The sequence below is a fragment of the Podarcis erhardii genome, assembly GCF_964252035.2.
Source record: "Podarcis erhardii genome assembly, chromosome: 2".
Lineage (NCBI taxonomy): Eukaryota > Metazoa > Chordata > Lepidosauria > Squamata > Lacertidae > Podarcis > Podarcis erhardii.
In genome coordinates this window covers 25,947,063-25,974,814 of record NC_138498.1, presented here as the reverse complement: position 1 = coordinate 25,974,814, position 27,752 = coordinate 25,947,063, and the positions used below count along the sequence as shown (strand labels likewise).

Genomic DNA, 27,752 nt, shown 5'->3' with positions numbered 1-27,752 from the left:
ACCTTCCATTGTGTCCTAGACAGAAGCTTCCTGTCTGCCCTTGGTTCAATGCAGGCTCGGTTGAATGCAGGATTGGCATTGGACTCTTGGTTTCCCCACACCCATTGACATCACACTGGCCTTGGCAGAGTGATCAGGGCTCCAGGGCCTTTCACCACCTTTTTGGTAGATAGCTGAAAATGGGAATGAACACAATGAGGCATCTTCTGGAAGATGAAGGGGTACTTCCTCAATGCCATGGAGCTCTAGGGTGGGACTCACAAACTCTCTCCATGTCTCAAGAATATGAGGCAGGCAGAATTCCCTTAGAACAGTTAATGTGCTGGTGAGAAAAGTCTTTGTTACTTTCCACATCATTTAGATTCTATTATTGCCCATTCACATTTAAAAACATCCCTCCAAAGAGACAGATAGGGAAGCCAGTCTCTCTTTCTCCCTATCATTGCCACTAGTTACTTGTAGAAATCTCTTGAACAGACTCTGGCACAACACCCTTTAAAACAACTTTTTTTGCCTATTTGTTATGTATTGTAAAGATACGATGTTAGTATGAAGTCAGTCATAAACATACCACCTTACCCTTGTATTTCTGTATATCTTTGTTTTTTGCAAGATGCATTTAGTTTCTTTGTAGGGGGGATGGGATATGTGTTTTAAAAATAAATAAAAACGGAGAGCTATCATCTCACGCTTCTACTTTTGAGAAGACAGTTTTCTGTTTTGCCTTTTACCCATAATATGGTAACTAGTGAATGTAGTAAGCAGTGAACTATCCATCTTTTCTCTGAAAGTTTACATATTAACGTACCCCGTAAGTTTGAATGGAACAGAAGGATATTGTACCATAGCCTGCAAAGCACAAATGAGTTTACCCACACACTTTCATACCCCAGCTAGCACAATGGAACCCTTCAGTTAAATTAAAAATAATCCCACACTTCTGCATAGGTGGGAGAATGATGAGCATGATCACAGATTTGCAAGTATTTTATTCAATAAACCTCGAGCAAGCAGCACCCATGTGTCCCTAGGATTATAGTTTATGGCAGCTATAGTTCCATTCCATTCCATTTTTTTAAACCCAACTCTGTGTACATTTGATCTAGCAACTTTCCCACTGTGTTTGCGTCTGCTTTGCAGTCTGTGCCACAGAGTTCCTTTCTTGCTGCTACTACCTGGTTGTATTGTGGAAGTAAATTGTTTTACAGCTGTGGGATTTATAAGCCGGGATTGCAAGGTATAGTTGCAAAACTGTAGGGGGCCAAAAGTATGACAGTGCTTCAAATATGCCTGGGAGCAAAAGAACTGGAATTCAGAATGAAAATCGTCAGGCATTGTTTTCTCCCTGCAGTGTGCACTCTCTGAACCTATGTGGGATCCATGCTATGGTGAAGAGCCCTGAAGTGAAAACATATTTTGGAAATGTACAGAAACTGTTCATGCAGTCTGGCAAGATTCTTTGGGAAACTGCAGGACTTTCTCTCCACTCTGTATAAGAGTCAATGCTTAAGAGTCAATGCCTCTTGACCTCTTATGAATTGTAAAATTGTAGATTTGGAAGTGACTAAAAGGGTCATCATCAAAGGGTCATCTAGTCCAACCCCACATTTTTTTAAAGGGGTGCTTCAAAATTGAGGAAGAATTGGTCTTAACAGCAGAAATCCAGACCAGTGTTTCAGGACTTATCAAGTAGGGGCAATACTTTGAATTCATTCTTCTGATTTCAGTGTGGTGCATGATATTGGAATCCATCGAGATATGAAGCAAATTTCTTCAATGATTTGAGCTCACATGGGAAAAAGGGGTGTAACGTGTTCAGACCTTCCTGGACATCTAATGGTTTAATGATTTCTGGGCTGGTCTTGGGTAGATGCCGTGTGGACCCAGCAATTTTTCAGTTTTTGTTTTAGGTCTAGGATTTCATCTCTCATCACTGCTGTCTACCTCAGTTCCTGAGACTCCAATCCTGCAAACGTTAGTTCAGGTACCATCTGCCCTATATATTCTTCTGTGAAAACAGATGCAAAGAATTAATTCAACTTCTCTGCAATCTCCTTGTGCTCCTTTAGCTCACAGTTCACTCCCTTGTCATCCAAGGGTTCAGCTGCTTCTTTAGATGATCTCCTGCCACCAATGTATTTAAAGAGCTTCCTGTTGCTGGTCTTAAGGTTTTTAGCAACGTGCTTCTCAAATTAGTTTCCTAGCATCCCTTGCTGTCTGCATTTACTTTATTTTTGTTTTGGGGTATTATTATGTTTTGTACCCATGATGTAGAGATTTGGCAAGAAAGTAGAGGCTGGTGGGACCAGAAGGCAGTAAGGTTAGTTAATATTCCCAAGTTAGTCACACCCTTAAGCCACTGCTATAGATCTGTTCCCATGACTCCTGGCTGCCATAATAATATTTTATTATTATACTGTACTTACCTGGCACAAGGCTTGCATGACAAGAGTTCTCAGGTTTAATTCTGGCATGTCCTGTTAGAAGGAACTTGTAGTGTTGATGGAAAAGATTTCTGTCCGAAGTCCTGGGGAGCTTCCTTCAGTCAGAGCAAACAATGACCCAACAGCCTGTTTCAGTGCAAGGCATCTCTACATATATTCCTCTATACAGTGGTGCCCCACAAGACAAACGCCTCGCAAGACGGAAAACCCGCTAGACGAAAGGGTTTTCCGTTTTGGAGGCGCTTCGCTAAACGAATTTCTGTATGGGGTTGCTTCGCAAGACGAAAAAATCTTGCAAGTTCCCGCGGTTTCCCCCCCGCTTTTTCCGCCCTTTTCCTAAGCCGCTAAGCCGCTTCTCAGCTGATCGCTAAAAGCCGCTAGACCGCTAATAGCGCTAATCCGCTAAGCTGTCAATGGGCTTGCTTCGCAAGACAAAAAAACCGCTAGATGAAGAGAATCGCGGAACGGATTCTTTTCGTCTTGCGAGGCACCACTGTATGTGGTTCCTGTTATAAAGCAGGTATGAGTCAAGGTTCAGAGAATCCTATCCCTCCAGCGGTGGCAGCCAAAAAAGCAGATAAACACAGAGAGTCCTTACCACGTACAATCATACCTCAGGTTACAGCCACTTCAGGTTGCGTTCTTTCGGGTTACAGACCGCCGGAAGTACCGGAACGGGTTATTTCCGGGTTTCAGTGGTCACGCATGCACAGAAGCGCTGAATCACAACCCATGTGTGTGCAGATGCAGGTTGTGAATGCTCCGGGTTGCATGGATCACGTTCGCAACCCGAGCATCCACTGTAATTTATTCAGTATTCACAGAGAGAGAGGAATGTTGTCCCTATTCAATACAGTGGTACCTTGGGTTAAGTACTTAATTCGTTCCGGAGGTCCGTTCTTAACCTGAAACTGTTCTTAACCTGAAGCACCACTTTAGCTAATGGGGCCTCCCACTGCCACCGGGCCGCCAGAGCACAATTTCTGTTCTCATCCTGAAGCAAAGTTCTTAACCTGAGGTAATATTTCTGGGTTAGCGGAGACTGTAACCTGAAGCATATGTAACCCGAGGTATCACTGTAATGGTGTTGCTCTGAGTAAAGCACAACACCCTCTCAGGGGCGGAGGAAGGGGGTGCGGTTGATGAAGGCCACCCCAGGTGTCACCACTGAGGGAGCTGACAAAATGCCGGGCGGCACTCACCACCGGGCCTGCAGCGCGCCCAAGCCACACATCTTTCCTGGGAGAGACGTGGTGGCTTGGGCACACACAGGCTCCGCACTGTCCAAATGGTCCACCCACTGCCCCCCCCCAGCTGTAGGGTGGCTGAGTGGGAGGAGGCAGGCAGACTGCAGAGGCCATGCAGTGTGTCCCACCCCTATAGGTGGTTCGGCCTGCCCCTGGGCGTGCCACCCCCTCTGCCTCTCTTATCCTACATCATCCCTGTGCCAGCTGATCTGGGCTTTCTGCCTCTGAGCTTTCTGTTCTACTACTCTCAATGTATGCCCAGACCTGGGAGAGGGGGGCTCAGAATACTCTCAAAAAAACCCCGAGTCTGTCAGGTGTCCCTCCCCCGGTGTTTCTTCTTCCTCCTCTTCTTCTCCCAGCTTTTCCCCTCTGCAGTCTCTGAACCATGTCCTTCTGCAAACCACTGTTCCATATTGATACTGTCCTCTTGTTCTCAGGGAGGTTCAGGAGAAGAGGGGCGGCCCCCACATTTCCTCCTCAGTCCAGTCCCTGACAGTATGACATGGTCTATGGGCTGCCAGTTGCAGAACGGAAGGCTACAACCTAAGGAAGAATACAACAGACCATGGAACCAAGGGAGACTAGGAAATCTGTTTAGGCAGCAAGGTCCAATTATGACAACAGGGGTTATCTGAACCTAGGATGAGGATGCACTGAGGGAAAACTGAGATCCATCAACTTAAAAGTTCAATGATGCAATTTTCAGACAAAAAGAAAAGAAAATTGGTCTGATCTATCTGTGTGCTTAGGAATGAAGAACAAAGTGAGAGAGGATCCAAAATAGTTGGATGAAATATATTTATATATTATTTTCTTTTTTAAAAAAAAAAAGTACACCAGCTATCACATCGTTATCTCTAAGTTACAAATCCTCTTTCCAGATATGCAGAACAATTTTTAAACATATTTTCAACATGAAATGATTAGGTAGTTGAAAAGAAATGAAAGTAACTAAATAAGAACAAGCCATAAAATTGAGTGTGATAGACCTCACATCTTTGTAATGTCTAGTAGCAAATAAATCACTGATCAACAGAAAGTGGAAGCAAATAAGGTGCCTTGCATAATGGCTTTGGCAAAGCTAGCTACTTTTTTCAAACTCTGAGTAAGAATTATTCTTTACATATTTTTAGGAGAATTCAAAATATTTTATTAGAAATTGCAAAAGAAAATTCGGAGAAAGCCTAAATCCCCCATATAAAAATCTAGTATATATATATATATAGTTTTTACAAATAAACAAAAATGTGAAGTAGTTTAATTAACTTCTCTTTGTACAATCAAAAGAGCTACTTGAATGAGATGTGGGCCTAGGGTACACATGGCAAATAGTCTACCAAGCTATGCTGCAGCACACAAATCAATTATTTTGCAATTCTTTAATTTACTGAAATGTACATTAATCCAAAAGACAGTCACACTGAACAATCCAAAATTAATGCGCCTAAACCATAGGACTATAAGGTCCTGAAGCAGTTTTAACTCAAATAATCTGACATCATGGCTTCAGTGATAAAGCAACTTTGAAATTCTTATCAACAGGTATCCTCCATTTTCAGTATTGATGCTGAATATTGTTAAGCATTCTTTTTTAAAAATACAAGGGCACAAAATTCTATTGTTTGCAAAAAAATGATTTTTTTAAAGGTGATGAATAATATCAGCATTATCTACTAAAACAAGAAAACCAGCTAGACCGAAGTCTCGATGAAGTGTCAACGAGTCTGTTCTTCCGTTTTATGATTTGAGGATACCAGGTCCACAACTTGTGCGCCTTGAAAACTGCTGCAAAGTCAAGAGCAGCCATTGCAACAGATTGTTAGATCTGGGATTCCATTGAGATTCTACTTAAAGTCACCAGCGCTCTCTCATACGGCACCTCCATAACATTGACTTGGTTAGAAGTTTTGGCTGACTCTTCAGAAATTTCAGAGTGGATGATTAATGCTTCAGCACTAAAGGACCGGGCTCTTAGTCCTAATCTTGGTGCTGGTGCTGGTGCTGATGAAGAGGAAGAAGAAGATGACGACGTTCCAGGTTCTCCATCCACTGCTTTTTCCAAGGTGGTGTATTCTTGCTCCTTCCTGTCTAGGTGCTTGGCACTACAATAAGGAGCATAAACCTCTGTGGTTTCTTCAAATTGGAGGCAGTTGACTTTGTAGTACTTCTTCTTCATTTGCAGGACGTCATTGAACCGGTGCCCCCAAAGGATTTCTCGAGGCACATATGAACTCCTTGACTGATGGGATGTCCCCGTTGAATCTCCAGTGTAAACAAATGTAACCAAGATCTCAAAGTTGTCTTTAGCAAGAGCCTTCCTGTCCATATCATACAATGGGCTGTCCTGGTTAATTTCGTGGATAATGGTCACTGGAGTTGCAACAATGATCTGGTCGTTTAACAGTTTTAAGTCCTTGTATTCCATTGTCATCCTTCCCACTCTGTCTTCCACATACCGCAAGAGCTGGGCTCTCACTGTGCCTTCTACCATATGATTAGGGCGGAAATCACCTATCCGCCACATCAAACAGAGTTTGCCATCTCTTAAGCCTACTGTGGCATGATAGCTAAAGCGGATGGTCTGAGCTCGCTTCCGGGCAGTGGCCATTTTGGCCAAGGCAGCACCGATGATGAATGTGTCAATGATGCAGCCTAACACTGACTGTATGATAACTATCAGGATTGCGACAGAGCACTCTTCAGTGACACAACGGGATCCATAGCCTATGGTTGTTTGGGTTTCAAGAGAGAATAAGAATGCCCCCGTGAAACTATGGACACTGACAACACAAGGGGTTGTTCCTTCATTGAGTGATAAATCACCGTGATGGAGTGCAATCAACCAAAAGACCAAGCCAAAGAACAACCAGGAAAGGATGTAGGACAATGAGAAGATCACAAACATATGGCGCCATTGAATGTCCACTAATGTGGTGAAAATGTCGGTCACATAGCTCTCCCACTCCCCAAAGATGTGCTTGAAGTACACATTGCAGCTTCCATCTTTCTGGAGAAATCGCTTTTGCATTCTTTTAATCCCAATCGAAGTTGTGTCTTGGTAGCTGTGTGCATGTCTGAGTTTATTCGTTTCCACACTTAAAAGCTTCTCGCCAGGCTCAGCCATGCTTCTTTAATCTGTGCTGTGTGATTAATTCAGAAGATGCAATTAAAGATGCCAATCACCAGCTGGTCTCGCTCTTGTTCTCTTCATTTATAACCTGCAGATGAAACCAAAGAGAAAAGATTTCATATTTTTGCCTCTAAGTAAATACAAAAGCATATATATCAGTGTCGGTGTGCATGGTTAGCATGGATGAGGAGTGTGCACTGCTGCAGATTGGGAAATCTGACACTGCTGAATGAGAAGGCAAAATGTACAGCGTGACCACAGGTAACAGGCAAGACGTTGAATTTCTTAGTGCTCCCCTGTGTTTTTTCTACCTATGAATTGAAAAGCAACACAGCAGATGAAGGCCTGGGCTAGAACCTTTCTCCACTGTGTGCTAGATTTCCATTTGCAGAAGTCTGGTGGGGGGTTGGGTGGGAGGGTGTTGCAAATGGAGATGTTCAGAAGTGGCAACCCCTACATGTAATTTGAAGCGGTACACTCCATGTACCACCTCATTCATTCAGCTCCATTCAGCATATCCAGCCCATATGGTGAACATTTCGGGGGCCCAGGGTGGAGAAAACAGCCACAAGAGGCTTTGCATTCTGGTCTGGCAGCTCTGTGTGCTCCTTGTAGCTCCCATCAGCCTTGGGAGCATAGCCCAAAAGCCATTGATGATGGGAGTTCACAAGAGATTGATTTATTAAATACTGTACATATTCAACATAGTAACAAACGAAAACAATAACGCCACATACAGTTTAAAAGGCCATAGGTTGATTAATAATAATAATAATTTTTTATTTATACCTGCCCTTCCCGGCCAGAGCTGGGCTCAGGGCAGCTAACACCACTAAAATTAGAGGGAGGGGGGAGGGGGGAAACAAATTTAAAATGCAGCCTCATTTTAATAGTATCATTTTAATAGTATCCGATAGATCAATACCATAAGGGAGGGAAACATAAGGGTCCAAAACCAAAGACTGAGTCCAAACCAAAGGCCAGGCAGAACAGCTCTGTCTTGCAGGCCCTGAAGAAAGATGTCAAGTCCCACAGGGCCCTAGTCTCTTGTTGTGACAGAGCATTCCACCAAGTCGGGGCCAGTACTGAAAAGGCCCTGGCCCTAGTTGAGACCAATCTAACCACCTTGCAACTTGGGACCTCCAAAGTGTTGTCATTTGTGGACCTTAAGGTCCTCCGCGGGGCATACCAGGAGAGGCGGTCCTGTAGGTACATGGGTCCTAGGCTGCATAGGGCTTTAAAGGTCAAAACCAGACCTTAAACCTGACCCAGTACTCCACTGGGAGTCAGTGCAGTTGGTAAAGCACTGTGTGAATGTGATCCTGTGGCAAGGACCCTGTAAGGAGCCTCGCCACGGTCTTCTGCACCTGGTCGAGTTTCTGGGTCAGCTTCAAGGGCAGCCTCGCGTAGAGCGAGTTACAATAATCAAGCCTGGAGGTGACCGTGGCATGGATCACTGTGTACCCAAGGCCTGTTCTACTACATCAGCCACAGATTAGCTGCCCTAAGGGTCACCCAGGAAAATCACAAGTGAGCTATCATTTTTTTCTACCCAAGCAGCAAGTTGGATAGGCTCCGTCCTATGAGGCACATAGTTCATCTCATTTAGGATGTGCTAAAAAACAAAGAATCCCTCAGCCACGCAAGTAATGACAGCCGTGCAAAGACAGTTTTCCAAAACACTTTAAAGCCTAGCATACTTTCCTTTTACTTTTTTGGTCGAAGAATGATTGTGACATATGGTGTCGTATCCTCAGAATATGGCCTTCATTAAAAAACACAACATTCATGCTTCCAAAAATACTTCTTGGAACACAGTTATTGGAAATATTCATATGACTTGCTGTAACTGCAGCTTTAAAACACCCCTCGCCATTTCCCCCCCCTCATTTTTTTTTCATCCATTGCTCTCTCGTGAACCGACATTTTAATACGCTGTCTTTGAAAAACAAACAGCAATTGGAAAGCGTCGTGGTGATTTAAGGAGCTGCACATTAAGAGGTGTGAAAAGGAAGTGCACTGCAACCAAAGGCCAGTAATCTCCTATTTTAAAACATGCTTGGGGTTATAATTTGTTTTTCTCCCCCCTCTCCCCCCCCCATATTGACTAGGTCAGACAACAGCTTATGTGAGAACAAATGTAATGCTGGCCTGAGCCACAGCTAAAAGGAGTAATTGTCTTGGAAGGGAATCCAGGACAAGGCAGGCAATAATATGGAAAGAAAATCTCAAAATAAGTATTTATGATGGGCTTTTCAAGAATGAAAGAGACCGAGGGCCTCTCCAGACTGCTGCCTTTGTGTGGCTCTGTTCTGCAACATGTTCTTGGCACAGAAATATTGCATTAGTAGTGGATTTATTCTGCCTTAGTCTGCTATGCTATGTTGCTTCATTGCTACCACACCATTGTTCTCCAGAAGAGCTAAAGAAGGACCAAAATAAACCAAAACATTTTTTTTGTTTTTGTTGAAAAAGTTATCTGATTTCAGCAGGGTATCAACCGGTTGGAAATGAAACAGTGTGACCACCCCATAATTTTGCAGGGGTGAACAGTATTGAAAGCAGGATCATGTGTGACAACCCCAATGGTAACAAGAGCACAGAGCATCATGAATGCGCAACAAAAAGAACACCTGGAGGAGTGTCAACTCAGACCCTCCAAATGTCCCTATTTTCCAGGGACAGTCCTGGATTTACAGAAGCCGTCGCAGTTTCTGATTTGATCCCAGTATGTCCCGCTTTCCCCTATTTTCAACCTTTATAAAACTTTACAACCTTTAGAAGATACCTGGATAGGGGAGGGTTTTTTAAAACGTTGAATGTTTTATTATGTTTTTATATAAGTTGGAAGCCGCCCAAAGTGGCTGGAGCAACCCTAATCAAATGGGTGAGGTATGAATAATAAAATTGTTGTTGTTTTTGTTGTTGAGAGCCAGTGTGGTGTAGTGGTCAAGAGCGGTGGACTCGTAATCTGGTGAACCAGGTTCACGTCCCCGCTCCTCCACATGCAGCTGCTGGATGACCTTGGGCTAGTCACACTTCTGTGATGTCTCTCAGCCCCACTCACCTCACAGAGTGTTTGTTGTGGGGGAGGAATGGAAAGGAGATTGTTAGCCACTTTGAGACTCCTTAGGGTAGTGATAAAGCGGGATATCAAATCCAAACTCTTCTTCTTCTTATAGAATAGAGTGTCTATTTTCATTGGAGAAATCTTGCAGGGTATGCCAACTGCAATGGTTGCTTTGGTCCAAGGAGCAGCCGCCAAATCACACAACATTGGAAATAAATAATATTGCCAGTTCATATTTACAGTATTTTAAAAATCTGACAGCACTTATGACTGGACAGTGTTGTGTTGGGGTTCACTTCCAACATGGTGCACAGTCAACAAACTGATCAGATCCATGCTTGCAGATTTAGCCTAAGTCTATGATCGGGAAATCTTGCATCAATGTCATGAAATGGGCTAGAGATGCAATATTGAGGTTACTCAGCAACTGAAGGGGGACATCAAAGCTTCTCATCGCCTGACATGCCATTCTGCATAAGGCTTGCTCTGCCTAAACAGATGCCTGAGTAGTGGTCTTTTGAGGAAAAACCCTCTCCGGAGTGGCCAGCGCAGTGGGGTGATAACCCAGAGCTGCTCTTGTAACACCAGTGTTGCTGCAGGCTGGTGGCAAGTTTGGACTGTGAAGCTGCACTAGTAGCAATGAAAAATTGGCTCTGCTGATGCACCCACATAGCCCTGACCCTGCAGTGTCCAGATAAATAAAGTGGTACCTCTGGCTGCGAACGGGATCCGTTCCAGAGCCCTGTTCGCAACCTGAGCAGAACGCAACCCGCGTCTGTGTGTGTGCGGGTCGCTGCCTCTGCACATGCGTGTGACGTCATTTTGAGCACATCTGCGTGAGCAGCGAAACCCGGAAGTAACCCGTTACGTTACTTCCGGGTCGCAGTGGAACGCAACCTGAAAACGCTCAACCTGAAGCATCTTTAACCGGAGGTATGACTGTAACTGCAATGCCAGTGTTGAAATGGCTGCTCTGTGATGCTTCACCAGCACACCAGCAGCCTCTGCACCGTCTGCTCACAATAACTCTGGTATTATGGGATATATAGGGTAGGAATCTATGCATGAAAAGAGAGGAAATGTATCACCAAAAAAAGGAGAAAATAGGGCACATATCTCCCTTGGGAAGTTGTGGACTCTCCTTCCTTGGAGGTTTCTAAGCAGAGGTTGGATGCTCATCTGTCATGGATTCTTTAGCTAAGATTCCTGCATTGCAGGGCGTTGGACTAGATGACCCTCAGGGTCCCTTCAAACTCTACGATTCTATGATGGATTCTATGGCATTTGCAAAGCATATGCATATGCTGATTGATGTGTATAGATCAGGGCCAGATTTAGGTTTGATGAGGCCCTAAACTACTTAAGGTAATGGGGCCCTTTATATGTCCAGCTGTCCTTTGTCTACAAAAAAAAAAAAAAAAATTGTCACTGTTTTTTGTGTTGAATAGATGCTATATGGTAATTTATGGACCTAATAGGTATCTAAAGCCATTTGCCACTGTTGCTGTATGTAGGTTTCATTTTATTTGTTTATTATCTAATACAGTGGTACCTCAGGTTACAGACGCTTCAGGTTACAGACGCCACTAACCCAGAAATAGTGCTTCCGGTTAAGAACTTTGCTTCAGGATGAGAACAGAAATTGTGCTCTGGCGGCGCAGCACAAGCAGGAGGCCCCATTAGCTAAAGTGGTGCTTCAGGTTAAGAACAGTTTCAGGTTAAGAACGGATCTCCGGAACGAATTAAGTACTTAACCCGAGGTACCACTGTATTTTGGAAATGTAAAGGGTTTTTTTCCCTTTAATTTTTTGGGGGGCCCCCAAGAGAGTAGGGCCCTAAGCTATAGCTTGTTTAGCTTACACGTAAATCCGGCACTGGTATAGATGCAAGTTTCGAAACAATCGTAAGGATTTAAATATTTTTGTTGGTGGTGTTGTTTGCATACTGCCCTTCACCCAAAGATCACAGGGCAGTTCGCAACATAAAATTGCAAAATAAAACACGAAAGAGAAAAGAGAAATGTAGTACATTCCACTGTAGGGAGGACTGTGAACACGCAACCTGTGTACCTGCACACGACAGATGGATCACACCGTGATCCCTGCCCTCCCTTCTTACGGTTCTTTAAACTGGATTTGGACCAGACAGCCCCTTCAAACAAGAGAACTGTCTACTGAAATTGACTCCTCTGTTCCAAAAGGAGGAAGACTACATGAAGGGAAGGCTTGTGAAGATTTGTTGTTTGTGGCATGGGCATGAAATGACTGCTCTGGGTGCACTGAGAGTTGAAGGACATTGGTTTCTCCATCCATGATCTAACTCAACAGGAAATTTTGTTTGCCATTCTCTTCCACTGTGATCCTGACCTGGGTGCTGCTGTAGGGTCTGCAGCAGCACTAAGATGTTGCCCTCAGATCACCAGTTTAGAATTGGGGGAGTCTGTGTAAAACCAAGCTGCTTTGCTGTCTTGAAAACAGAAACACGTCTTGGTCGTGGAAGCATTGTCATTGGAAAAGGCCTTGACGCAGAGCTGCAGTTCCCGTAAAGAGCCATTGTGATGCCATTGTCTAGTCACCGCAGAAAGTGGGAAATTTGAATTTTTCAAGAATCTGGTCATAGGGAAAAAGTGAAGAAAGCAGCATGAAACCTATGTTCCAAAGTATTTCTGTTCTGAGAATCTGATTAAATAAATAAATAAATAAAAGAAAACAGCCTGGGACTTTGCTTGAAATGGGGGGCTTTCCCTCTGTAATCTCCAAAGCACGCAATGAATTCAACTCAAGCTTTGGTTTAGTAGTCGCATCACACTTTCGCACTACTCATCAGTGAGGGTTTGGAATGAGCTTTAGTGCTTTTTGTTTCATCCTTTCCCAGTGAAGTTGTGTAACCTTGCGAGACTTTCTGTTCTGAGATTAAGAAATGTGAAGAGCTGGAACATTTTGACCTGTTTTGAAATCGGACCATCCACTGGTTACTCATTTTCAAGAAAAATAAATTTGTTTCAGAAGGCAGCATCTCAGATGAAGCCCTTTCTCTGATTGGCTATATGTGAATGTGAATTTAGTTTTCACTTCCCCAGGTCTCTATGGAACCAGTGACTGTGCTCCAAAGACTTCAGGTATGTATACACAGATACACACTCTATTCTGTGTGTGAGGAGATAAATGTTTGCTTTCATGGGGCCTGCTGACATCCCATTGAGATCAGTGGACCTAAGAGCTCAGTGCCCTTAGGGTCCATTGACTTAAATGGGCTCCTTCCTCTTCTGAGGGTGCCCAATGAACTTAGAAGTCTCAAGCTTTGCACCCAGTTGGTCAATGTTTACTTCCAGTGGGATTCATATTAGCTGTAAAAGGTAAAGAAAAGTCTACACTAGAATGACAATGTTCAAATTGTGGAATTCCTCCTGGCCTTTGGGAAATACATCTCTTTGAAATGGCATTTGGTAGCATGGGTTTTTATGAGGGATGGTGAACTGGAGCTTAGCATCTGATTCAACAAGACTGGATCTATCGCTTTGTCCCTTTTGGTCATTGCATTTGCTTTTAGTAAATGACACCTTGAACTTATGGAGAGGGGAAATATGCAGACTTGAATTCAGAGATGACCTGCACTGAAGTCCTCTATCCCCATCACATGCTATTCCAGAGACTTTTGGGAGGTCCCCTGTTGCTTGAGCAAAGTTCTGCTCATCTATCTCTGAATTCATCCAACAGTTTACATGCCTAAGATGAACGGATATAAAAATTACAGAGCTAGAAAAGTGACTAAATGTGAACTTCTGCATTGAGATAGGCATCTCTACTCAATGCAGAACACAATTTCATAGCCTATGTGTTACATAGATTTATCTAAGATAGGTTTAGGGAAACTTTTCCAATCAAAAAACCACTTTCCCTTGTGGGAAACCTTATAGCGACCACATACCAATGGGGGGTGAGGCCAGAGGCAAAAGTGGGGAGAGCAATGAATATAAATTTTACTTTTGTACTGTAGGCTAGTTTCGACACACATGGTGACTCCCCTGTCTATCCTTTAACAAACAAGCAAGATGCATTATCAGAATTCAATGACACATTTGAGCCAGGCAAACACTCAAGAAAGTGTGAGGCAAAGGCTCTGGCCTTGAAAGAGAGAGTGTGGTCTGGGAGGGGGCATCGCCTGGAGAAAGTCCCAAGGGCCAGAGAGACCTAGAGATTCTCCACCCCTGATGTAAAGCATCCTTGACAAATGCTTCTGTCCTGTGTTTCCATCTTCACTTGCTGCTCTGTCTAGACACTCCTCTTGACAAAGCCTTTTATCTCTGTGCATAATCTTAATTTTCATTTTTAAATGCATATTGTTTGCCACTGCTGCCCCAGATACCACCTTGCTATGGAAGATTCACTGGACGCATTCCGGTTATTGGAAATCCAATAACTATGGAACCAACGGTTCATATCTAACAAAAATATAGATGCTCATGAATGGAAATATAGATGATGGAAGATACCGATACCATAGATGCTCATGAATGAAATACATACCACTTGCACCACCCACCATTTACCCTGTACAGATTCTGGTTGAAAACAATCTAACAGCTGTGGCCTTGTCACCATGTAAAGATATGGTGGCTTTAGATGGAGAGCTACAGTAACATTGGAAATGAATTGTTGCAACACACGTTTTTTCCTCCCTGCCTTCCTTTGCAGTAGGACTTCGTATACACTGTGGCATATGTATGGTGTGTACACAGCTTTAAATAAACCTTAGTACTTTTTTCCATTGGAAACTGGGAGTGTGATCATGCTATTCTTGCATTGGGAATATAGATAATTTTTTAAAAAATTAAGATTAGGAAAGAAGCCCACACAAGAATGCTAGATTTTGTGGAAAGCAAGACAAGTGAGATTAATAATAATAATAATAATAATAATAATAATAATAATACCCCACCCAGCTGGCTGGTTTCCCCAGACAATCTGGGCAGCTCCCAACAGAATATTAGACAATAAAATACTTGAAAGTTAGTGGAATGTAAAAATGGTTTGCACCCTATATCCTTCTATAGTGAGTTTTTGTTGCTCTCTTCTCCATACATGTATGGACCAGTTGTGTAATTCCTTCCATTTAAGGAGGTCCTTATATTGCATGTATAAAGGGTGGCAACAACTTCAAGAACCAGTGGGGAGATTTGGGAAAAGGAAACAGAGAACTCAGTTGCCCCTTTATTTTGAAATTTGCCTTATTCTTCTGTGCTTTAAAAATAGATCAAAGTAAAGTACAATAGTTTGAACATGGGAATATAAATATGCTTGAAATGAGCTGGAATCTATGTTTAGTAGGAGCAAAATACTACTTGGATTGGTCTCAATAGAGACGCCTTAATATGTCAATATAAAAGTGTTTATTAAACATTTGAAAGAAAGACATAAATAGCACAGAGCAGGAGGCTGTTATGCAGACTTGAATGTCATGCAACGGTGCTGTCATCCACACTAGAACAGCCTACAGTACCATTTAATTCATCTAACTGAAACCAGATCCTGTTTTAAAAAAAAGGAGGAGGTGGTACTTGGCCAATGATGATTGACAGAAGGATGGGGGAGTGCACAGAAGTTGACTGCAGCTGGTTCCTTTGGCAGTCAGATCCATGGCCTCCAAAGGCAGAAGGGACCATTGCTCTCAACTGATTTGACCTCCTAAATTAGATGGGACATGAAGATGTAGCTACCAATTTCTGCACTAAGGTCAGAAGTGGAGACTGACAGCATATGATCCTAAGCATCTTTACTTACAAAATCCTACTGAATTAAAGGGTGCTTGCTCCCTTGTAGATAGGTTTAGGATTCCAGCCCAAATTTGATTTGATTAAGATCACTTGCTCAGATCTGCACCCATAAAAAAGTTTATGATGTCTCCCAGTATTAAAAGTTCCACTAAATCCAGAAATGTGTGTTTATGTGTGCATTTGTTAAAAAAAGAGATCAGCATTATTTGTGTCTACCATTCTCTAAGGAGTTCAATATATTTTATTGTTGATGCTAAACTCAGTATTTTAATGTTGTTTTCAGCACTCTATTATTTATTCCTGGAGCCGTTATGTGGTCTACTTTTAAAACCTTTTAAGGGACATGGGGCTAATCCCCTGGAGCAAAACAACAGAGCAGGGTATAAATCACCTTGTGAGGTAAGCTACCTTGAGAGGAAGTGATTGGCCCATGATCCCCTAAGGAGCTTCATGGCTAAAGTTCCTCTCCACCACATCTAGATACTGTATCTATTAGGTAGATATTCTGATCATCATTATATTTTCAGGATTTTGTCAATACCAAGAGTTGGAAACACTGTTTCCTAAAAATTTGTCCTGCCATATCTGTGTGAGTGGCTCTTATGCCACACCAACTGTAGGCCTCATCAACCCTTAACCAAATCATGAGTTCATACAACCAAATACTATACAGTGGTACCTCGGGTTAAGTACTTAATTCGTTTCGGAGGTCCGTTCTTAACCTGAAACTGTTCTTAACCTGAAGCACCACATTAGCTAATGGGGCCTCCTGCTGCAGCACCACCGGAGCACAATTTCTGTTCTCATCCTGAAGCAAAGTTCTTAACCCGAGGTACTATTTCTGGGTTAGCGGAGTCTGTAACCTGAAGCGTATGTAACCTGAAGCGTATGTAACCCGAGGTACTACTGTATGTCTAATCAATATATGTACATTTTCGCCCCTTTGCCAGAAGTAGAGAACTTGACTGTTTCTCTCCTGATTTCTTTTCCCAAGGAACCTCATGGGTTACATGCAGCTTTTGGAACACAGAAAACACCAATCCTCACTTCCAGCTCTTGCTGGCAGAGAAGAGTAAATGGGTTTCTTGTGGTTCTAAGCAAGACATGATGTAATATAACAGCACATTGAATAACAGGTAAAAGGCATCTCACCAACAATCAGAGGATCAGGTTTGACTGCTTTCTGTTAATGTAGCCCGTTTTCTGTTAATGTGGCCTGAACTCTCAAGTAGTTTTAAAAATTATAATTAATAGGCTGTTTCGTTGACATTTCAACCAGCAGTGCTTAGCTGATTCAACAGTGAATGGTCATAGCAGCTGAAAGGCATTTGTCTCGTAGTGTGTTTGTATAACCGAAACTGCTAATTGGTCATTTCAAGACTTGCATTTCTATACGTTAGAAAATGCATACATTGGGTATTAGCTATTCAGAACATGTATATAATAGGCACACCATTGTTTGGGACAGAGGGTATTTCCTGCTGCAGGAAAATGACTTCTAAGAGGATTGCTCCTTTTCAGGGTCCTGGCCAATCTTGAACAGCATACTCTCCAACATTTCTCCGATGAAAATAGGGACATCCTATTCCATCATCATTATCATCACAACAGCAACAAAAACAAGATTTAGGCTTTTGTTGAAAAAAAACTAATACAATATGTAAGATTTTTTTAGAACATATTCTAAATTGTTTAAAATTTCATTCAGTTTTAAAAATTCTGCCCATTTTGTGAAACATTTACTTCCAGCGCTAGCAGAGGCATGGATGTGATTTCCGGATGTGATTTTTGGAAAGAAATATAACTTAGAGGAGCCTATAATTTCCATTATGTAATGAAAGATTCATGAGATAATGGAATGAGACCAACAGGGATGTGTCTAATGGACATCTGACTTTTGTCTTCTTGTTGTTAACTTTTTAAATATAAAACCCAACAAACCTTCATATCCAATTTGTGGGGTTGCCTGCTGAATCAAGACCACACACACACTGTCACTGAACAAGCAATTGCCACTCTCTGTACTGACAATGCAACTTGAGAGGTCATACTGTCCATCAACCCACAAGCAAGTGATGTTAAAACTGGCAGCCCCAATCAGGTGGGGCAGTTCTTTCACAAAGCACCAAGCAGATGAATTGTTTGTTCTGTAGAAATGATTCATTCTGGCATCTTTATTAATTTCAGAAACTGTATACGGCTTTTCTGGATATATATGTTCCCAAGACCGCTCGCATTAAAAACAATGAGATGCATTCTATAAAGTATGAAACATCTGCCAAACTGAGAATCATCACAGAACAATGGAGTAGAAGCCCGTAGATAATCTAAGATAACCTTTACCCCAAAGTGGGATCTTAATGAGCCAGCATTGTCATAGTGGCCATGCAAAATGACCCCTCTCCTACAGATGAACTCCTATTATCCCAGTGAAAGTGTGTTTCATAGGCATGAGTAGAAGCAAGGAAGGTACCATATAGGAGCTGCTGGAAAGTTATCGTTTAATAGAACAACTCAGAGCAAATAAGGAGGCTGCAGGAGAAGGCAAAACAAAGCTTCATAATTGCTAGTACAAAAGGAAAGTTCTTTGCTGGTGAACAGAGCCATATAAAATATAAAATCAATGGTGGTGTTTTGGAAATGTCAACATTCCCATTACATTAGTATGGAAGTAAGTTATTTTACATAAAAGATATATGCAGTGCTTTTTTCTGGGGGGACTCGGGGAGACACATACCCCTAAACATTTTGTGATTCTTTTGTCCATTTACTGTATTTATTTTCCCCGATTTGAACTATAAAGTGGTGATTTTCTTGAGTCAAAATGAGAGTACTCTTAAACATGTTTTTTTTTTAAAAAAAAAAAAAAGCACTGGATATATGTGACACACTCTATGCAGATTATTCCATTGATGCTAGAAAACTTTTCCTTCAAAGTGTCACAAGCCACTGAAGTTTCTTCTTTCCTCCCCCTCCCCCTTTTTATATGAAAAAAGCATATGAGCATGTTGTAGTGATGTTTGGATCAGGTTAGAGACAAGGGAAATGTAATAGATGTTCTCTAAGATGCTCAAGAGTGTGAGCTGGAATTAATGTGGATCCTATTTTCATGTTCTTATTACTAAAATGTCAGTAGGCACCAGTTACATGTTTGGGAAATTCCACTGTAATTAGTTCTTCCTAGAACTTACATCTGAACTCTTTTCTCCCCCTTCCAATTGTCTGCCCTACACTCTCAAGATTATGCACACAGTGCCCTGATTCAGAGATATAAGAGCAGGCTGTAAGCATGTGAAAGTTTGTAAGTCCTCACAGTGGAAGGAACAAAACAAAACAAGTTTATTCAGACAATAACAGGAAATGCTAAGGGGCATCACTGTAGATGTAAAAGCTGTTTTGTGACATAGGAAGACTAACCTAGTACAAAAGCACCAACAGCATGCTATAAATAATGGTGCAAGCAGTATACTGGAAAGACCAGGCATCTAAAAATTAGCCAGTAGAGGCACACTGTGAGCCTGTGAATTAACATGTTCATCGGACCAAGAGATGCAGTGTCATGTAATTGGGGATTGGGGCAGTGTGGGGAGGACAGTTGAGCTTTCTGGATAGAGGGGGTGAAACGAAATCCAGAGGTCAAATGGTAGGCTGAGGACAGAATCCAGTGAAGAGAGGAATGGGCAGGCCGTGGAAGCTGGTGAAAGGTTCAGGGGACCAAAGTGTGGAGAAAAAGATCAAGAAGATTAAGGCAGGAGCTCTGCTCTGACTTGTTGCATGATAAAGGCAATCAAGGGTGATATCAGGAAAGGGAGGAGCTCTGTCACAATAACTGAGTGGGGCAGAGCAAAGAGAAGAAGAACAAATAATAGCAAGCTGAGCCCAAGGGGATTACAAAGCCCAGCAGAAGAGCACTGGTACAAGGGAACACTCTCAGAAGGTCCATGATTTTGATCTGAATCTCCTTGCTACCACAACACATCTATTGCGTGGACAGGCGGAGTCCCCAGATCCCGAGTGGTCCCCCCCGTCATGTGGAATAACGACTCTAGACAACGTGCTATGGGATTAAATTGGCCACAACTTTATTAAATTTCAAATGTGGGTAGACCTTGGCTCAGGCATTGGGCGTTCTCCCTCCCTAGTCCCCAGCCGGGGACCTAGGGAGCATCAGGGTTTTCCAGTGTGGGGGGGGGGATGGGCCGGCTCTGGAGAACATATGTTCAAGCAGAGATAGCCGCCCCCGTTACGCCGCCCCAGGGGAGAGCAATGACGACCTTTCGGCATACGGCCAAAGCCTCCCTTCAAAAACCCCTTTAACGGGGAACCCTGGTATCGCCGCCGCAAAGAGGAAGATGGACTAAAGGATTCCGCCCAAGGCCTGATACCGCCAAAGTTGTGACGTTTTGCTACGGGAAAGGCGAAACCTGCCAATGCAGGGAAATTCCTTTCCGGCCCTTTAACAGCGACCTTATCGTAGCAGCGCCCGCATACCTGTGGAGACAGGTTAACCTGCAAAACCTAAGAAGAAAAGTTAACCTGCAAAAGAAGACATTAACTGAGGGTGGGTAGGGTGGGAGAAGCTCTGGAGCCAAGTGAGGATTACCAGGAAGGATCCACCCTCTATTGTGTGGGCAGGTAATCCCTCCCCCTACCTGGCCTGGTTTCCCTGGCAACACTTCCCCCAGGTGGGATTGGACAACTCACTGGGGTAGGCGGGGACCTCCAGGTATCCCACCTGAGGGAAGGCAAAGCCTATGCTGATGGGGCCACTCCAGATCCAGGGCTGCACGTGTCCACGCAAAGGGTGCCCCCCGTTTTAAGTGGGGAGTGGTCATTGTCACCAGGTAAAGGTAAAGGTAAAGGGACCCCTGACCATTAGGTCCAGTCGTGACCGACTCTGGGGTTGCGGTGCTCATTTCACTTTATTGGCCGAGGGAGCCGGCATACAGCTTCCAGGTCATGTGGCCAGCATGACTAAGCCACTTCTGGTGAACCAGAGCAGCACATGGAAACGCCATTTACCTTCCCGCCAGAGCGGCACCTATTTATCTACTTGCACTTTGACGTGCTTTCGAACTGCTAGGTTGGCAGGAGCTGGGTCGAACAATGGGAGGTCACCCCGTTGTGGGGGTTTGAACCACCAACCTTCTGATCGGCAGGTCCTAGGCTCTGTGGTTTAACCCACAGCACCACCCACGTCACCAGGTACCTGTCCACAAATAGCTCAGTTGCTTAGAGTGTGGTACTGATAATGCCATGGTTGCAAGTTCAATCCCCTTATGGGGCAGCTGCATATTCCTATATTGCAGGGGGGTGGACTAGATGATCCACAGGGTCCCTTCCAACTCTACAATTCCACAAGTCTGTGAAATGTCACGCTTCTCCTCCGTCCTTCCACAATGGTACCACTGCAGCTCTTCTCCAAAATTTCCATTCCCCATTTCCTCTTCCTTCTCCCAGTCTACCAGCCTGTGATCCCCCAAGAACCTTGCCATGTTGTGCTTCTATGGACCATGTTGTTACCAATGCAATTTTCTCCTCTTTGGAGCACCTGCAGTTGGAGACTAGTGAGAGCAGTCCTGACTTGACATTGAAACCTTTCTCTCCACACAGGAGCAATCCCTTGAATGGTTTAGGAGCAGCATGTGATTCCAAGCCCCTCTTTATCTGTCCTCGCACTCTCTTATCACGTGCAAAACAAACATCTGCACACATGGTAGCTCTCTTGCCTGCAGTTTTGAAACCGAGCCTAGGTGCTGCAAGAATTACAAACCTGAAGAAAATGACATCACACAAAACATACTCGATCCCAATTTTATTCTCCATTGGCTTTTGGTTATTGCGGGAAAAGTTAATCCATATGGGCAGTTTTCCCCAATCTCATCAATGCAAAATTCACAAAGGTGTCTAAAACCTTAATTCCGCCCAGCTACGAAGCCTGCCGTTTCAATGAAGCCTCTTGTATCTCAGTTCTGGGGGTCCCCAATACACTCACCAGTTTGTTGGCCAAGAGGGCTGCTGCATCCACCAAGTACCAGCTAGAGCTCGCTAGCTAAGGAGCCACGGCAATTACTGAAGTGGAACAAAACTGCGCTCTCCTTAATTTTCTTATTTATGTCCACACCACACCCCAGAAAGCTACAGCTCAAGCTAGCCTTTTTATTTTTGAGGTCTTGATTCTATGGGGTGCTAAGCAACCTTGGCTCCCACAGCTCATTGAGCATTTAGGACAAACAGGCTCTTCACAATAACCCTGGCAGCCATTCAGACTTGTGCTTCCGCATTAAAGTGTTAGATACTTCCAAGAAAGCAAAACAAAACTGAGAGAGACAGAGAGACAGACAGACAGAGAAAGTTGCATGTAAAAAGGTCAGTTCAACTCTGAATCATTGTTGTGGCTTTGCTAAATCCTCCTAACTGTTTTCCTGAAAATGGGATCTTCTCCCTAAATTTGGTTCTGATGTTCTGGTTGATTTCGTATGTTTTAACTTTTGCTGGTTTTTGTTTGTTTGTTTGTTTTTTGCTTCAGGTTTTGTTTTGGTTTGTTGTTGTTGTTTATTTTAAAAAAATGTGTATGCTTTATGCTTCCCCCCCTTAAAAACAAAACGAAACATGGATTGAGTTTTAATTGATTTTGTAGTTATGTATTTTGGGCAACACTTCAAGCATCAGCATAACAGAGGATGAGACAGACAAGTGTTTGAAATAAATAAATAAATAAATTTGGCTCTCTAAAAATATACAACATGCCAGCCTTTTAGGAGGCAGACAATTAAAATAATCTGTGTTTGTTTTGTGTCAGGCTCTGCTTGAACATGTGACTCTCCCAAAGGAAAGTTTCAATGTTTCTACTGCTTCTGATTAAAACTGCCCTAGAACTAGTCTCCAAGACTCTTCTTACACCACAAAAGATGAAATAGGACTGGACCAGGGCCGAGCTGAATCCAGCATGCATCTCTCTCTCCTCTCTTTCTCCCTCTCTCTCTCTCTGGAATTTTCCCAGTGCAAAAACTCACACAAATATATGTGTCAAATTTCAGTGATCATTTGAAAGGGGGTAGAGGGATTGAAACTGATAAAAAGAAATGTATTCCCATTCAGAGCAAAGGCAGGAAGCAGTGCTTTCCCTCCGATTTGTCCCTGTGACGCCTTAGTCAAAACCGAGCAGCCATGTGCAGCTGTGACATCATGATTATGATGCCTTGACCCCTGATTGGTTGGATCACATAGCAAGAAGATTTCAGGGGCGAGGTGAGCCAAAGTGGCATTGAACAGCAATGAACAGGAGAATGCCAAGTTTGTTGATTGAAAAAGGAGGCTTTCAGAGAACATACGAGGAGGCAGACTCCCCTTCCTCCACCAAAAACAGCCATGAAAATTTGGCACAACCCCAGACTCTACAACCGTCTAGTCTCAATGCAAACCCAATTATATTTTTTTGCTACACCAACACTTCCCCCTCTTCCCTTGCAAGGCACAGCTGTCCTACCAAATGAGACTTATTACAAATAGATCATGGGTCTGGTCCAATGACATCCCCATAGCCCACTGGTTTTCAACCAGTGCGGTGTCGCACCCTGGGGTGCCTTGAATGATGGTCAGGGGTGCCACAGGCAACACTGGCCTCTGCCCCTCTTCCATCCCCTTCCTTCCTTTGGTGCTCTCTCAGGTCTCTGCCTCCCAAAGGCTTGCACAGCTGTTTGTTGCAGCAGCCCTGGCTACAAGCTCCCCAGGTCACTGATGCATCTGGGGCTGGCTAGGGGGTGCTTCCCAGACCCCTGCAGGGCTGTGAGGAGACAGGGGGCAGCTCAGAGACCAGGGACAGCAGCTGCAGCTGCCCAGAGGACCCCCCAAGGAGAGGGGATTGGAGAGGAGGCCAAGGGAACACTCAACAAGGGAGAGTGTTTGAAAAGGGTTGAGGGGCTGCTGGGTCTGCAGGCAAGAGGAGACATAACTGCGTTCCTGAGCCTCACAGGGGTCAGCAGAAAGAATGCAGTTGGTTAAGGGAACCATGGACCCAAATAGGTTGAATACCTTTGCCATAACCTATTGAATTTCAACCAGCCTAAACATTCAAAGGGACACGGGTGGCGCTGTGGGTTAAACCACAGAGCCTAGGACTTGCCGATGAGAAGGCTGGCAGCTCAAATCCCCGTGACGGGGTGAGCTCCCATTGCTCAGTCCCAGCTCCTGCCTACCTAGCAGTTCGAAAGCATGTCAAAGTGCAAGTAGATAAATAGGTACTGCTCCAGCGGGAAGGTAAACAGCATTTCTGTGCACTGCTCTGGTTCGCCAGAAGCGGCTTAGTCATGCTGGCCACATGACCCAGAAGCTGTACACCGGCTCCCTCGGCCAATAAAGTGAGATGAGCACCGCAACCCCAGAGTTGGCCACGACTGGACCTAATGGTCAGGGGTCCCTTTACCTTTACCTTTAAACATTCAGAACAGAGATGCACTGCACACATTCACTGGTGCCATTTTCAGTGCATGGCCTTACACTCTGTTTTGCTCTCTGCCCTGCAAGCCAAGCAGAAGATGCAGGTTTCATTTTCACGGGGCAAGCTTGCAACCAGCTTTTGGAACAGCCACACTACTTCCAGACCCAGGGAAGAGAGGTGCCAGCAAATGTCAAAGCAGTGCCCAAGATACTACTACTTCTTATGCAGCCCATGGGCATCCCACTGCCAGAGAAAATTTTGTAATGATGCACTAGTTTCTGCACTGATCTCCAATATCACAACTACCTGTCTGGAGAGAAATTCTTTTATCTTCCTTTCAAACTGCCAAGCACCCTCTGCCAAGGAAAATCACAGAGGAGGCAGGGTTGCCTGGACCAAAAGCATTTCCCAGGGTGCCACTTTCACCTGGTGGGTGCGTGTCACCCTCCCAACTCATGAAAGAGGTCACCCTGGAAGAGAGAGAAAACACTGCAAGAGAGAAATGGCGCCTTACAGGTCCTTCCCATCAGGGATTGGGCAAAGCGGGCTGAAGAAATGGAATGTGTCACATGGAGTGCCCAGCCGACTCTTTCTGAGCTAGGTAATCATGGCTTAGGAAGAGAGGAAGGCAGTGGATATCTCAGTCACAGCAGTTTTGTTTGGGAGGAGGGCTAATGGAAATTGAAAGTTTTAAGGCAAAGCATAAACTATAGAAACAGTATGCATAACACACTGCTAACAGTAAACTGCTTGCATAATATGCTTGCAGTATATTTATTTATTCAAAGCATTTGTTCAATCAAAAATTTCCTGGGCAATTTTACAGTTGCTCAGAAAAACAAAAACAAAAACAAAACAAAACCCACAAGGATTATTTTACTATACTACTCATGGTGTTAGAACTACATTTTACTTATTTACTTATCCGTATTTGAGTAACACTTATCCGTATTTGAGTAACACAATGGCATGGGTGGGAGGGTGTATTTGTCTATTCCCCTTGTACAGTTTCCAGTTGGGTCATCCCATTCAGACAAATTGCTGGAACATCTCAGCATGAATGTTTCCATCCCACCCCATCTGTATTCTAATGACTTACGGCTTCCCATCCTATCCATTCTGTCTTTCTGACATCTCTTCCTGAATGTCTTGCTGCTGCTGTCCTTTCCCAAAGCTGTCACAATGGATGCAGTGTTCCACTTCTCTCTTTTCAGGGAGGCACACGCAATGCACTTTCTTCCAAGCCATAGAGCTCAGCTTTCCCAGGCAGGAAAGAAGTGCAAAATTTAAGGAGAAGCATTCACAATGAAGAAAATCTCAATTACTTGTCCTGAACTAATGCTGAAACCGCTTGTCCTTATCTGACTCTTCATCCATCTGTCATTTTAATATTTCTGAACACATTCTCAATGAGGTCTGATTAATATATTTCTGCCAAAAAAGTTCCTGCATTTCTTGGCAACACAATTTTCAGAGTAAGTGTTCTCATAAGTTTTAGCTAGATTCTATTACAGTACAGTGGTACCTCGGGTTACATATGCTTCAGGTTACAGACTCCGCTAACCCAGAAATAGTACCTCGGGTTAAGAACTTTGCTTCAGGATGAGAACAGAAATTGTGCAGCGGCCATCAGAGGCCCCATTAGCTAAAGTGGTGCTTCATGTTAAGAACAGTTTCAGGTTAAGAACAGACCTCCGGAACGAATTAGGTACTTAACCCGAAGTACTACTGTATGTTGGTTTCACCTGCAAAATATACACAGGTATGTGCACATATTCCTTTGTCAGATGCTGGGATCCAGCTACTTAGCATTTCACTCAGCCTCAAAGGTAAGAGAAGGAAAGAACAGCAAATCTTTTTCTCAATGGTACTGCTAGGATTGGTCAAACGATACTGTACCATGTCCACAGTCGCTAAACTGAGATCTTAAGGAATTGCTCTGCATGATATTAAACTAAGAATTTGCTTCGAAGTTTCATCTCTTAACCCCCAATGGCAAAATAAATCATTTTACATTAATTCGCATAGTGGAGCCTGGAGCCTTAAGTATACACATGCATTTCACAGTCTGAAAGGTCATAAAACTTTTCTTTCTTTTTTTACCATCAAACACTGTGCAGCTGAAGGTTTGTTCAAAATGCTAAACTGTTTTCATTCTTCATTTGCAAATGTGCAAGCCAAATGCTCTCGAAGTTCCATGGTTACAGATCAGGTTCTGTTCGCTTTTATTCTTGTTTAATGTGCTGAGTATTCGTAACATTTTCCATAGAGAGTGATGTCAGCCTTGTTATGTCTATGCTTAGCAGTTCTGTGTGGAACTACAGGTGATATGCTGGAGTTTTGTAGGTGACATTTCTTGAATACATGACGGTGTTCAGTACAGTGGTACCTTAGTTCTCAAATGCCTTGGTACTCAAACAACTTGGATCCCAAAGACTGAAAACCCAGAAGCAAATGTCCCGGTTTGCGAACCTTTTGCGGAAGTCGAATGTGCTCTGTTTTGAGGTTACTCTTCCGATTTGAGTGTCACACTTCTGTTTCGAGTGCCACACTTCTGTTTTGAGTGTTACGCTTCCTATTTGAGTGCCACGCTTCTGTTTGGAGTGTTATGCTGAGGTCTGACTGTTTTTGCTATTTATTTTGCGTTTTTGTTTTTGCAGCTCTCTTTTTCTTGTGACTGTGTGGAACCCAGTTCAGCTACTGATTGACTGATTGTGTGACTGCAGTACATTGTTTACTGCTTTCATTTTATGGATCAATGATCTCGTTAGATAGTAAAACCCATGTTTAATTGCTGTTTTACAGGTTGTTTTTAAAAATTTGGAATGGATCAATCCATTTTGCATTACTTTCTAAGGGAAAGCACGCCTTGGTTTTGGAATGCTTTGGTTTTGGAATGGACTTCTGGAATGGATTAAGTTTGAGAACCAAGGGACTGCTGTGATAACTACCTTCACTTTCCATTCTAGAAACATTTCTCTGCTTTTTCTGCAGAGGCATGTGAGCGGCATAGTAGTTTCTAAAGCCTGCCAATATCACCTTTATAATATCATGTTCTGTATGTTTACAAATATATACAGAGGGCAGCATTGGATTGAGACTATGATTCATTTCATGGGAATGGTCACACTTTGACTGCAATCCTATACATGTTTACATATCTCTCGCTTGAACTACTGCAATGCGCTCTATGTGGGGCTACTTTGAAGGTGACCCAGAAACTACAACTAATCCAGAATGCAGCAGCTAGACTGGTGACTCGGAGCGGCCGCTGAGACCACATAACACCGGTCTTGAAAGACCTACAGTGGCTCCCAGTACATTTCTGGGCACAATTCAAAGTGTTGGTGCTGACCTTTAAAGTCCTAAATGGCCTCGGCCCAGTATACCTGAAGGAGCGTCTCCACCCCCATTGTTCTGCCCAGAAACTGAGATCCAGCTCTGAGGGCCTTCTGGCGGTTCCCTCACTGCGAGAAGCCAAGTTACAGGGAACCAGGCAGAGGGCCTTCTCGGTAGTGGCACCTGCCCTGTGGAACGCCCTCCCATCAGATGTTGAAGAAATAAACAACTACCAGACTTTTAGAAGACATCTGAAGGCAGCCCTGTTTAGGGAAGCTTTTAATGTTTAACAGACTATTGCATTTTAAT

At 43.5% G+C, this 27,752-nt stretch overlaps 1 protein-coding gene across 3 annotated transcripts in view; it reads right to left on the bottom strand.

Annotated features, from left to right (window-relative positions):
* Positions 1-5,055: 5,055 nt before the first annotated feature.
* KCNJ16 (potassium inwardly rectifying channel subfamily J member 16) overlaps positions 5,056-27,752 on the bottom strand; it is a 46,026-nt gene continuing 23,329 nt past the window's right edge. For 2 of the 3 annotated variants that reach the window (XM_081849829.1, XM_081849830.1), the window contains exon 2: positions 5,056-6,909. In XM_081849829.1, coding sequence (XP_081705955.1) covers positions 5,511-6,815 — 1,305 coding nt within the window. In that variant the 5' untranslated portion in view covers positions 6,816-6,909 and the 3' untranslated portion in view covers positions 5,056-5,510. Of the gene's footprint in view, positions 6,910-21,659; positions 21,823-27,752 lie in introns of those variants that run through there. The other variant, XM_081849828.1, reaches the window with a different exon arrangement.